General features: G+C 39.9%; 1 protein-coding gene and 1 pseudogene across 1 annotated transcript in view; both read right to left on the bottom strand.

Annotated features, from left to right (window-relative positions):
• P3H2 (prolyl 3-hydroxylase 2) overlaps positions 1 to 12,726 on the bottom strand; it is a 164,100-nt gene that overhangs the window by 11,093 nt on the left and 140,281 nt on the right. The window contains exons 9-13 of the mRNA XM_001160886.6: positions 6,496 to 6,623; positions 5,846 to 5,941; positions 4,839 to 4,989; positions 3,864 to 3,981; positions 2,789 to 2,864 (exon numbers count right to left, since the gene is read on the bottom strand). Coding sequence (XP_001160886.4) covers positions 2,789 to 2,864; positions 3,864 to 3,981; positions 4,839 to 4,989; positions 5,846 to 5,941; positions 6,496 to 6,623 — 569 coding nt within the window. The remainder of the gene's footprint in view (positions 1 to 2,788; positions 2,865 to 3,863; positions 3,982 to 4,838; positions 4,990 to 5,845; positions 5,942 to 6,495; positions 6,624 to 12,726) is intronic.
• LOC134809630 (S-methyl-5'-thioadenosine phosphorylase-like) lies at positions 801 to 1,854 on the bottom strand (annotated as a pseudogene).

Raw genomic sequence — 12,726 nt, forward strand, 5'->3', positions numbered from 1 at the left:
CAATTGGAAATTTTTTTATTATTATTATACTTTTAAGTTCTAGTGTACATGTGCAGAATGTGCAGGTTTGTTACATAGGTATACACGTGCCATGGTGGTTTGCTGCACCCCATCAAACCATTATCTACATTAAGTATTTCTCCTAATGTTATCCCCCTGACAGGCCCTGGTGTGTGATGTTGCCCTCCGTGTCCATGTGTTCTCATTGTTCAGCTCCCACTTATGAGTGAGAACATGTGGTGTTTGGTTTTCTGTTCCTGTGTTTGTTTGTTGAGAATGATGGTTTCCAGCTTCATCCATGTCCCTGAAAAGGACATGAACTCATCCTTTTTTATGGCTGCATAGTCTTCCATGGTATATATGTGCTACATTTTCTTTATCCAGTCTATCATTGATGAGCATTTGGGTTGGTACCAAGTCTTTGCTATTGTGAACAGTGCCGCAATAAACATACATGTGCATATGTCTTTATAGTAGAATGATTTATAATCCTTTGGGTATATACCTAGTAATGGGATTGCTGGGTCAAATGGTATTTCTGGTTCTAGATCCTTGAGGAATTGCCACACTGTCTTCCACAATGGTTGAACTAATTTACACTCCCACCAACAGTATAAAAGCATTCCTATTTCTCCACATCCTCTCCAGCATCTGTTGTTTCCTGACTTTTTAATGATCGCCATTCTAACTGGCGTGAGATGGTATCTCATTGTGGTTTTGATTTGCATGTCTCTAATGACCAGTGATGATGAGCTTTTTTTCATATGTTTGTTGGCCTCATAAATGTCTTCTTTTGAGAAGTGTCTGTTCATATCCTTCTCCCACTTTTTGATGGGGTTGTTTGTTTGTTTTTCTTGTAAATTTGTTAAAGTTCTCTGTAGATTCTAGATATTAGCCCTTTGTCAAATGGATAGATTGCAAAAATTTTAAAACAGAAAACTGGGCTATATTCTTCAGGCCATGGAGGGTTTTTGACCATTCCATGGATCCTATCTGAGGTATGGCAGTGAGCAGTAAACTTTTGGCTTTACTAGCATTTTCTTTCGGGGTCTGTAAGTCCCGGTCCACCAAAACTGCTTCCTCGTGCTCCTTCCAGCAGTCATAATCTGTCACCATGGCGATACTCGCATAACAAATTCCAGCCTCTTTAGTGAGAACCACCTCTGGAACTGTGGTCATGTTGATAACATCCACCCACCAGGTGCAGAACATGAAGCTTTCTGCTCAAGAGATAAAACGAGGTCCCTCAGTCGTGACCATTGTCCCCTGTGAATGTCACCAGAGTCCTAGCTTCTTAGCAGTCTCTATAAGAACCTCTCTCGTTTGGGGGCTTGGCCCCCATTAGAATATGGCACACTCCTCTAGCACAACAATGACTTCCATCATAGAGGGACTGAGGTCTCATAGTGGTCCCATCAATGAACTGATCAATAATGACAATATCGCCAGGTTGAATCTCCTCCCTCAAGGAGCCACAAGCTGTGGTCCCTATGACATGTGTACAGCCCTCTTCCTTCAAAGCCCAGATGGTCGCCTGGTAGTTGACCTTGGAAGGCAGGATGGTGTGCTGCCTCCCATGCCTTGCAAGGAGGATACAATCAACACTTTTTATCTTCCCCAAAATTAAGGCATCAAATGGCTTGCTAAATGGAGTATCCATATATTTTTCAGTTCTTCCTTCTAAAATTTCTGGATCATCCAGGCCTGTTCCACCAATTATTCCAATCTTCATGGCAATGGTGGTGGTGCTTGAGGCCATGTCCGCACAGGAAAGGAAGCTGCAGTGGGCGAGCACTCGGAACTAAGGGAACGAAGTGGGCCAAAGAGCGGCAGCAGTCGAAAATATATTTTTCTACCATTGTGTATGCTCTTTGGCTTGAAGACCAAAGGATGCTAACTATATGGTCTTTAAGTGGGCTTCTTTCCAAAGGCACGGGTTTGCTTAGGAAGATGGTCGTTGAATTGAACTTTTGATTTACTCTTTGTTTACATATTTGTGTGTGTGTGTGTGTGTGTATCAATTTTCAGGTATGAGTTTATTACATACAGTCACAATCATATATCTCTCTATGCATATATATATATATATATATATATGAGGCCATGTCTGCACGGGAAAGGAAGCTGCAGTGGGCATATTTATATGTGTGTGTATATATATATATTTTATACATATAATATATATATACTATATACATAATATATATACTATATATATAATATATACATATACTATATATATAATATATATATATAATATATACATATACTATATATATAATATATATATACACACACATACCTATAGGTATATATACACATACACATACATACACACGTGTATGATAATTTTGGTAACTATATATCTGAAGGCCAATGCTCAGTCCAAGTATGTAGAACACCAGGTTACTTGAAAGACACCTTGTAGAATCATTTGACTTATTCTAGACTTGGGTGACTTAGGAACTGACGTTCTTATGTTTCCATCAGATTACTTGACAAAGAATTAGAAGACCTAGGTTTGGGTTCCAAGTCTAACAGTAACTAGCTATATGATCACGATAAAATGATTAATATCTCAATTCTTTAATTTACTCATCTTTACAACGTACTAGATTTTTATGGATACTTCTAACAGTTTATGATCTATACATTTACTGAAACTCTCTTAACCTCTTGAAATCTTGAGCTCAGAAGTATTTGAAATGTAACCATCTGTAAGTCCTTAGAAAATGGCAATACTGAGCTAAAAAATACTAAATAAGTATTCAAGAATAGGTTTACTTACAGTCACAGTCTTAGCATCCATCTCTGTGAATATGAATTCTCCTCCTTCAAAGTCATCATTCATATATAGGAGAGCACTAGAAGAATGAAGAGAAAACCATTTGTATTATTATATGCTTATGAAAGCATGGTCATAGAACACTGAAGACTGGTGATGTACTGTCCAGCCTCCATTAGTAAGTTTCCTTTGAACTAGACATTGACATAATTGGCCCTCCAAACTCTTAAAGAGAAGATCAGATAGAGTTTGGGTTATACCTCTGAAGAGTTTACTTATTCCATCTTTATTAAAATTGTAATCATATTTCAAAGCTTGTCTCACATTGCACTTCCTCCACAGAAAACCTAACTAGTTTTAATTTAATCTAGCCCTCTGAACCTGCCCACCCTAATTACAACTCTCTTTTTCCCTTATATAACTCTAAAGGATGTTTTGTTTGTTTGTTTGTTTTGTTCTTGTTGTTGTTTTTCTCTTTAACTTGCTGAAGAGTTCCTTGTGGCCTAGCCACGCCTTGCAGATAGCGGGTGCTTAATACATGTTTTGGAATCGAGTACAGTGTAGTAATGATGAACGCACGGTGACTATAACTCCTGATTCCTTACACACTGAAATATCTCTCAATAGGTTAGGACATTCTTTTCTCCTGAGTTTCTACTGTCTTATTTATAAAATGCAGACATCGTTCTTCTTGGGTGTGAATAAAGATAAGTGATGTGATAAAGTCCTTATGTAGGCCAAGACTCCATGCCCTTGTATTCTGACTGAAATACATATACCACAAGGAATATGTTCCAGGGAGAACAGGAATTTTTTTAAAAGAACATAAAATTTACTTTTCATATTAAAACAAAATGGACATTTTGTGAAATGGGATGCAAAATGTGCACAATTTTTAAGATAAAAGTGAGATGATAATGCCACTTATTGGTTATGGCAGCTACTTCAGAAGATTATTTGAGAATTTCTGCCTTGGAGATATGAACACGACGTCAGGCAAAACAGAGCACCTTTCCAGTTTTCACTGTTTGAAAACTGTTAGGTAAAAGCTTTGTTTTGAAGCAGGTTCTAGCTATACCTATAGTCTCGAAATGTGTAAGCAGGAGGCTCCTTCCAGCATTCGTTGGCCTCTGGATCCAACAAACAGTTGTCAGCATGGATGGGATGACTGAGGTCATTTCTTCTATCCTGCTGACCTGCCAGAAAAGGGAATAGACAAGAACGAGAAATGAAGTGCAGCAACTTCCACCGAAGTAACTGACAATCTCTCTTCTCCCAGTCCTGATGATCTTTGCAAATGGGCGGAGGCAGACAACAGGAAAGAACAGATAAAAGAACAGTGGACAAGTAGTTGAGATTCTGGTCTGGTTCTGATATGAACTGGATGTGAAACCTTGAGCATGTCACACCTGTCTCTTCAGCTATAAAAGTTATTTCTGATATAAACATACATGAACAAATTCCATGCGTTTCATGGGTTGTACTTCACATAGGGCAGCAAAACAATGGGAAGGAAATGAAAATTTTTTTAAAAAACAAGATTTAATTCAGCTAAAACTTCCCAAGTGTAAAAGTCTACTCCTATGACATCATTATTCCCCCCGCCCCATTCAGGGGGGCATAAGACATAGAGGAGAAATCATGAGCAGGGACCGAGGAGGTCCCGGTCTTTCTATTACTTTCAATCATCCCTTCATCTTCTATGCTTCCACTTAATGCTGGTAGACATCATGGTGACTACGATTTCCATGTTCCTGATTCCTCAAAATGGGAAACCTACAGCAGAAAAGCATTTTTTTTTTCCAAGACTTCAGCAATTGGGGAAAATTGATTTGGAAGGGAAAATGTTCAGAATGAGGGTTTTCTGGAACTTCAGAAAAACAAAATGAAGAAAAAGAAGGAAGCAGAATAAGAGTTCATAAGCTACTTTTGTTTTAGAAATCTAGAATTCATCTAAAATATTAATCTACCATGCTGTAGAGCTTTGTTTTGCCTTGTTTCATTTCCCAATGTATTGTGGGTAAAAGGGAACCATTTCAGACTGCAATCTCACCAGACAGGGCTGTTCGGCAGACCATGTGTGTATAGGAAAAATACAGAGTTGAGTTCAGCATAAAATAAGATTCTACAATCCTTCGAGCCTTTTCGCTGATGTCGTAAAACAGACGAGCGCTCTTCAGTGGGACTCGACCTTCATAACCAGACTGAAAAAAAAAAAAAAAAAGAGAAACAAATGGGTTCATTGGAGGACGTAAGAAAAACAGGCACTAGATTGCACTGAGCCAATAGAGGATTGTCATGTCTGTATTGACTAATGGGAAGGCTACTACATATTTGTGGATTTCGGTTAGGACATTGTGCCATTGGAATAAACTCTTCCCAATAACAGATGGAAAGCTAAAAGCTACTTGGTTCCTCTTCTCTTCTATTATAATATGTTCTACCATCCTCTCTAACAACCCTTCCTGCAGTAGAGAATAATTACTTGTTTGAATATGTTTTCACTATTAGATCATGATTTTACAAAGAGGGATTGTATGTATTTTTTGTCAGGAAATGTAAAGTTTGATAAGTTGATGGCTGAATGGAGGAATGATTAAATACAATGAAGGTTTCATTTCACACTTGCTTCTTTCATCCTGATAGGTATAGATTCAAAACTTTTTTCTTTCTTTCTTTTTTTGTTTTTTTTTTTGAGACGGAGTCTCGCTCTCGCGCAGGCTGGAGTGCAGTGGCGCGATCTCGGCTCACCGCAAGCTCTGCCTCCCAGGTTCACGCCATTCTCCTGCCTCAGCCTCCCGAGTAGCTGGGACTACAGGCACCCACTACCATGCCTGGCTAATTTTTTTGTATTTTTAGTAGAGATGGGGTTTCACCATGTTAGCCAGGGTGGTCTCGATCTCCTGACCTCGTGATCTGCCTGCCTCGGCCTCCCAAAGTGCTGGGATTACAGGCGTGAGCCACTGTGCCTGGCCACTTTTTTCTTTCTTATATCTGCCATTTACAGAAGCCTTAGGCTGACACTAAAGAACTCAAACCCAAAAGAAGTTAAGACTTTACTTTGAGTGCTTTCAGGACAGTTGCACCTTCAAACTTTTCATTGGGCGTATGGGGTGAAGTTTTTCCTCTGTATCCATCACCAACAAGCATGATTCCCTGGAAGCAAATACAAGAAGATACGTCATCAATGATAACTATGAATTCATTGGGTCTTTTTCTGCTTTGGCTGCCAGAAAGCTAAGAACTCTAGTCAATGCTAAGAACCATCCCCATTTTATTCCAGGATGCCGGTATAACTATTTCTTTTAATTAAAAGAGATATCTTTATTTAATCTTCATTCTACATTTTTATTATCAAATACTGTCACTTTTTATGGAAATAAAAAGAATGTAAATTGTTGATATATTGCCTAATAATTAATTAAAATAAAAGGATTTCTCCAGCAACTTCATATGATAGGCAGGGACCTTGCTAGATGGCTGTTGGGCTAGGAAATATGCCAGTAGCTATTCCAGATCCCACCCGGGAAAACTAAAATAATCCCAACCCAAAGGCTATAAAAGTTCCTCAAAAATAATTTATGTCTTTCTCCTCAAGAAAGCAATATTTCAGCGCTTGTTGTCTGGCTCCAGATGAGACCAGGACCAAAGCAGTTGCAGCTTCTTGGCAGGCCAGCGCAGTGAGCTCCCCTCCTTCTCCGGATCCTCACACTGGCCACGCTGTGGAGCTCCCGGCACTGTTCTTCCGACAGGACGTTATCCAGGAGAACCCGCTGAGTCCCGTTCAGCTGCTCCGAGTTGTAGACGAATGTGATGTTCTCATAGAGCAGAGGACCACCTACAGAAACAGAGCACATTGTCTTCCCTGTTACCTCTGTCCCTCGAAAGGAAGCACAGAATACCAAACAGCTTTCAATGTGCAATTCGAGTGAGTCCATTTCTTCATGAATATTTAGAAATGCAAAGACAAATTGCAAATTAGGAAGCTTGATAAACACAATATAGATTCAGGAGAAAGATGTCTATCAGGTTTCCTCATAATGTCATAATAATGTTACATGCGTACATTATTTTGGGAGAGAGAGAACTATTTTTCCATTTGTTTCTAATGCTGATCCCAAAAAGTTGACTGGGCATCTCATAGGACTCTCTTCTGAGAAAGTCCACCCTTGTTCACAGCCCCTCATTCATACCTCTGTCGCAACACCACAGATTGCATGTTTGGGTCCCCAGGTATGACATGCACACCTCAGTTTCACTGGTGTCTAGAGTAACACCTTCACTAGGTGATTCAGGTAGTCACACCCAAGTCACTTGACTCCGCCTCCGTCTTCTTCCTACCACACAACTGACCCTAGGTTGTCTTGCTTTTGGAGTGTTTTTCTCTGTTCTCCAGGCAAAATCGTCACGTTTCTATTTCCACACAGGAGGGTTTCCCTTAGGTACCTACTCTCTTCCCAGAGAGAGACCACAAGTTTATAAAATTAACTCCAGATAGGCTCTTCAGAGGGTGATGCCTTTGGGTCACGTTTTAGGTTGCGAAATTACAAAATCCAGACCTGACAAAGACCTTTTTTCATAGAGTAGGACTGAAGGACAAGGCCTCTGATAGAGAGGAAATCTTATGATGTAGCATAGTGCAAACATTTTGAACCAGAAAATCGAACAGAAAAGAAAACACTGCTTCTAACCATTTATAACACTCCCGAGGGGCCTGGTGCGTGCTTGTCCATAGCAACAGCTGAAGATAAGGACAGCAGGGATAGGGAAGGCACAACTCCCTGCCACCCCAGGTCTAGCAAAGGTCACCAACACGTTGGCCTAAAACACTTCTGTTGGAGGAAGAAGAGACAATTGAAATTGATGTCTACTTTATAAAATAGATTAGTCAGCCTAGGGAAGAGCACTAGCTAAATGTTTATTAGTCTAGCTGGGATAAAAGACTCACTACAGCCCATGATTAATGGAATATTAAAAGAATGAGGCAGTGTTTCTCAATCTAGAGTAATGTTCGGTTATCTGTTAAAGCAGAAGTTCCCTAAGGAGCTCCAGTGCTGACAAATTATTTTCACTCTAATTTTACTTCTATATATGCAATCATAAAACTATGTTCACATTATTTATTTTAGTAGTTTCATACAGTACCCAAACCAATTTACAAGACTAAATAAAAGCAAGACCATAAAATGAACTAAATTCCAATCAACAAAGGGAATGGTTAACGTTATTTTTCTGAAAACAAAAAGCTACCTTCCACATGAATATTCTACTCACTGATCTGGTCTGGGTTCTTTTGAGCCAGGATTCCTTATAGTACTGTTGGTATGTAATTACTATTCTACCACAACTTTTCTCTAGTTAAACTACTACACAATCTTAATGTACCACGATTAATTTTGGCCTTTGTATCAGTCCATTTTCTTGCTGCTAATAAACACATACCTGAGACTGGGTAATTATAAAGAAAAAGAGATTTAACGGACTCACAGTTCCACGTCTGGGGAGGCCTCACAATCATGGTGGAAGGCAAAGAAGGAGAAAGTCATGTCTTACATGGTGGCAGGCAAGAGAGCTTGTGCAGGGAAACTCCCGTTTATAAAACCATCAGATCTTGTGAGACTTATTCACTACCAGGAGAACAAACCACCCCCATGATTCAATTATCTCCACCTGGCCCTGCCCTTGACATATGGGGATTATTACAATTCAAGGTGAGATGTGGGTGGGGACACAGCTAAACCATATCAGCTTTCATCTAAGCCTAATACATTATTTATAAGTTCATCGTATTTCATTTATTTCTAGTCTTTAATCACTGAAGTATTATTAGTTGGCGTTAATATGACCATAACTGTGCACATTGAACTGTGGAATCCCATGACACCACCTGGCTAGAAGTTGATCCCTTAGATAACCCCTAATTGCTTCTCTTAATTTTTGAAAATTGTGATTAAAATTTATAAATATGGAATTTTTGGATCCCACGAATATATCCATAAGCCCCGTTTCAGTATCACGTCTTTTAGTTGAATAGAAAAATATGCTTTTCTACAATTCACTATTTCTCAAATTGTGTTGCATTGAAAGTTCTGGGAAAGTACTGGGTTAAATAAAATATAAGAGGACGTCTCAGAACTGTTAATATGTGAACAGGCCTTATTAATGTCCTAAGTAGTAACATAATATGCAGGAGTTTTTAGCCTTAATTGAATACAATTCTCTCCCTCCCCAACTCCCCCAACTTCCTTCCTGCAGCAGAGACTTTACGATGGGCTGCAATGATCATTGCCTCCCAACATTCATACAGCTGTGCAATTTGCTTCCCACAAGTGCAAGTGGAACCTGGAACTTACTTCTAAACAGTAGAATATGGCAAAGGTGATAAGGTGTCATTTCTGTGACTATGTTACATAAAATTGCAACTTCTATCTTGCCTTCTCAGTCTCTTGCCTTCTCTGCTGCCATGCTGTAATGAAGCAAGTGGCTGTACTGGAGAGGATCACATGGCAAGGAATAGAGGGCGTCCTCCAGCCAACAACCAACTAGGAGCTAAAAGGCCATAGTCCAACAACTTTTTAGGAACTGAATTCTCAGCCCTGGTCAACAGCTTGACTGAAACCGGTGAGAGATCCTGAAGCCAAAGACACAGTTATGTTCTCTGCAGACTCTTACCCCACAGAAACTATGAGATAATAAATGGATATTTTCATAAGCTGCTATATTTTCATTATGTTTTCACAGCAATAAAAAAAGTAGTCTTTAAAAAATTTATTTGACAGGGTCTCACTGTCACTCAGGCTGGAGTGCAGTGGCACCACCATCATGGCTCACTGCAGCCTTGACCTCCTATCCTCAAGCAATCCTCCCACCTCAGACTCCCAAGTAGCTGGGACTATAGGCACGCACCACCATGCCTAGCTTTTTGTTTTTTTTTGTTTTTTGTTTTTGTCAGGGTCTTGTTATTTTTTTATTTTCAGGGTCTTGCCCAGGCTGGTCTTCAACTCCTGGACTCAAGCCATCCTCCCTCCTCAGCCTTCCAAAGTGCTTGGATTCGAGGCATGAGCCACCACGCCCAGCCAAGTAGTCTTTTAAAAATCCCCCCTAAACGTCTTAGCATAGAACGCAATTTGGAAAAGGCTGTTCTAATCTATGTAGCTGATTAAAGTTTGTAGTCAAATTGAGACAGGCATTCCCTCGAATATTTGGAAAAGTGAACTGTATATTCCATTCCAATTTAGAAGTATAAAAAGAAATGTTCCTTCAAGAAGAAAGGTAAGATACTTGTAGATTCACTGAAAAGCATCTGCTAATAAAAACTCAAATAGAAATGAAAGACAGATGAGAGATTTAGTGAATTAAGTTGGTTTATACTTTGCCAAGTTTTTCTCTTTTTCTACATTGAAGATGTATTATTTTAAACATAATTAGCTTATTTTCAAAATATGATTTTGAAAGTTAGCAAAAATAAAATATTTAGGAAAATGTCTACCAGTCTTAAGCTCCGTTATAAGTATGTATTATCATTACTATCGTTATTGTTGAATTAATAAGCTACACCTGGAATACTGTGTTAAGTTCTGATTGAGACACCTTAATAAGCGTAGAGCCTTAAGAGAAGGCTACTGGGATATTGAAGATTCTCCTAGCATTCCACAAGTAACATGCAAAGATCAAGTGAAGGAAGAATGTAACATGGAGTCTTCAATATCTGAATCTTGGGTTCCGGGAGAATCTGCGTTAGAAATCTGCCTTTCATGTAGCTAACATAATCATTAATATTACTAAGTGTAGAATTTTACACAGATATTTTCCACACGTACATTTAACAAAAACGACCCATCACCCATCAACTAACCAAAGGAAAAAAAAAAGACAAATGAAACCCTATCATTCAACAGGCAAGTCAACCAGCCTCCATATGACTACCAGTCTTAAGCTGGTAGCTTAATGACTAGTAGCACACCAGACAGAGGAAAACATTAAAATAAAAATAAAAATGTAGTCCAATAAATTGTGGTTTCTGGGGCCTGATTTGATGGCTTCAGCCAATTCTTAACCACAGCCCAAGAAGATTTAGTCAAACAAGTTAATTCTTCCCTCGTTTATAAAGTATGTGCCTGGCTCTGACTCTCTGGTTGCAACAAGAAGGGATCATCTAAGAAAGTACTCCCTTGTACTCACTGTCTGGCTCATGGCAAGAAGAATCACTTTATCAGAAATTCGATAGTGTCATACAAAGCATGATGGTGTAGGCAGGCTAACAATCCCTATATGAGTACAGCCTTTTACAGTTAAAAAAACAAAAAAAGGGCAAGGCACGGTGGCTCACACCTGTAATCCTAGCACTTTGGGAGGCTGAGGCGAGCAGACTGCCTGAGCTCAGGAGTTCAAGACCAGCTTGGGCAACGCAGTGAAACCCCATCTCTACTAAAATACAAAAAAAAAATTCGCTGGGCATGGTGATGCATGCCTGTAATCCTAGCTACTTGCGAGGCTGAGGCAGGAGAATCACTTGAACCCAGGAGGCAGAGGTTGCAGTGAGCCAAGATCGTGCCACTGCACTCCAGCTTGGGCAACAGAGCGAGGCTCTGGCTCTAAAATAAAAAAAAAGAAGAACTTTTTATGTTTACCATCTTAAAACAGTTACTATCCTTCTTTTATAGATAAAAATCATAGGGCCCAGAAAAATTGAGTCACTAGATCTTCATCACTGTGGAGCATATCAGACTAAGATAATTCCAGAAACTAAGCCTCCTGATTCCAAGTTTATTCCCCAACATTGTTTCTACTATCCCCCTACTGACTCTGGAATCATATCCAGCACAACCTTTAAAAATCTGGTGGGTGGGCTGAGCACAGTGGCTCAGGCCTGTAATCCCAGCACTTTGAGAGCCCAAGGCGGGTGGATCAACTGAAGTCGGGAGTTCAAGACCAGCCTGACCAAGATGGTGAAACCCTGTCTCTACTAAAAAAAAAAAAATGAAGAAATTAGCCTGGCATGGTGGCATGCACCTGTAGTCCCAGCTACTCGGGAGGCTGAGACAGGAGAATCACTTGAATCCAGGAGGTAGAGATTGCAGTGAGCTGAGATCGCACCACTGTACTCCAGCCTGGGTGACAGAGTGAGACTCTTGTCTCAAAAAAAAAAAAAAAAAAAAATCTGGTGAGTGAAAGGAGAATGGACAAGTGACAGCAATGTTTTTAGTGAGTTTCCATATCACGCATGTTTCATGGACTGAAGCCACTGTGGGATGTAAGTAGCCCTGGGTCACCCCATCTTAATGCTTAGGAGCTATCCTGTAGGAATAATACGAAATACTAAACACTGATAGGCATCCAGAGTAGATGACAGTCTCTTTGGGGAAGATGAGAAAAGCTGAAGTATACTTTATTCTGCGACACATGCCTCCCTGACATCCCCTTTTAGTCAGATTAAGATATGAAAATGTTGCCGGGCGTGGTGGCTCATGCCTGTAATCTCAGCACTTTGGGAGGCCGAGGCGGGAGGATCACAAGGTCAGGAGTTCGAGGCCAGCCTGGCCAATATGGTGAAATCTCGTCTCTACTAAAAATGCAAAAATTAGCCGGGTATGGTGGCATGTGCCTGTAGTCCCAGCTACTCAGGAGGCTGAGGCAGAAGAATCGCTTGAACCCAGGAGGCGGACGTTGCAGTGAGCTGAGATCACACCACTGTACTCCAGCCCAGGGGACAGAGCGAGACTCCATCTCAAAAAAAAAAAAAAAGAGATATGAAAGTGCTTTCTGATTGGAAACTTTGTCTCTATCTACAACTGTTCTTAATTTAGATCCTAATTAGGTATCTGACGACTGGACAACAGGCTTTTTAGTTATGATATAATAAGAAATATACTGGTCTTTATCCCTTGTTTCTAGCACAGAGCTCCTAAATCCCTTGGAATTTCCCAAGGGATAAGAGTGTC

The sequence above is a fragment of the Pan troglodytes genome, chromosome 2 (assembly GCF_028858775.2).
Source record: "Pan troglodytes isolate AG18354 chromosome 2, NHGRI_mPanTro3-v2.0_pri, whole genome shotgun sequence".
NCBI lineage: Eukaryota > Metazoa > Chordata > Mammalia > Primates > Hominidae > Pan > Pan troglodytes.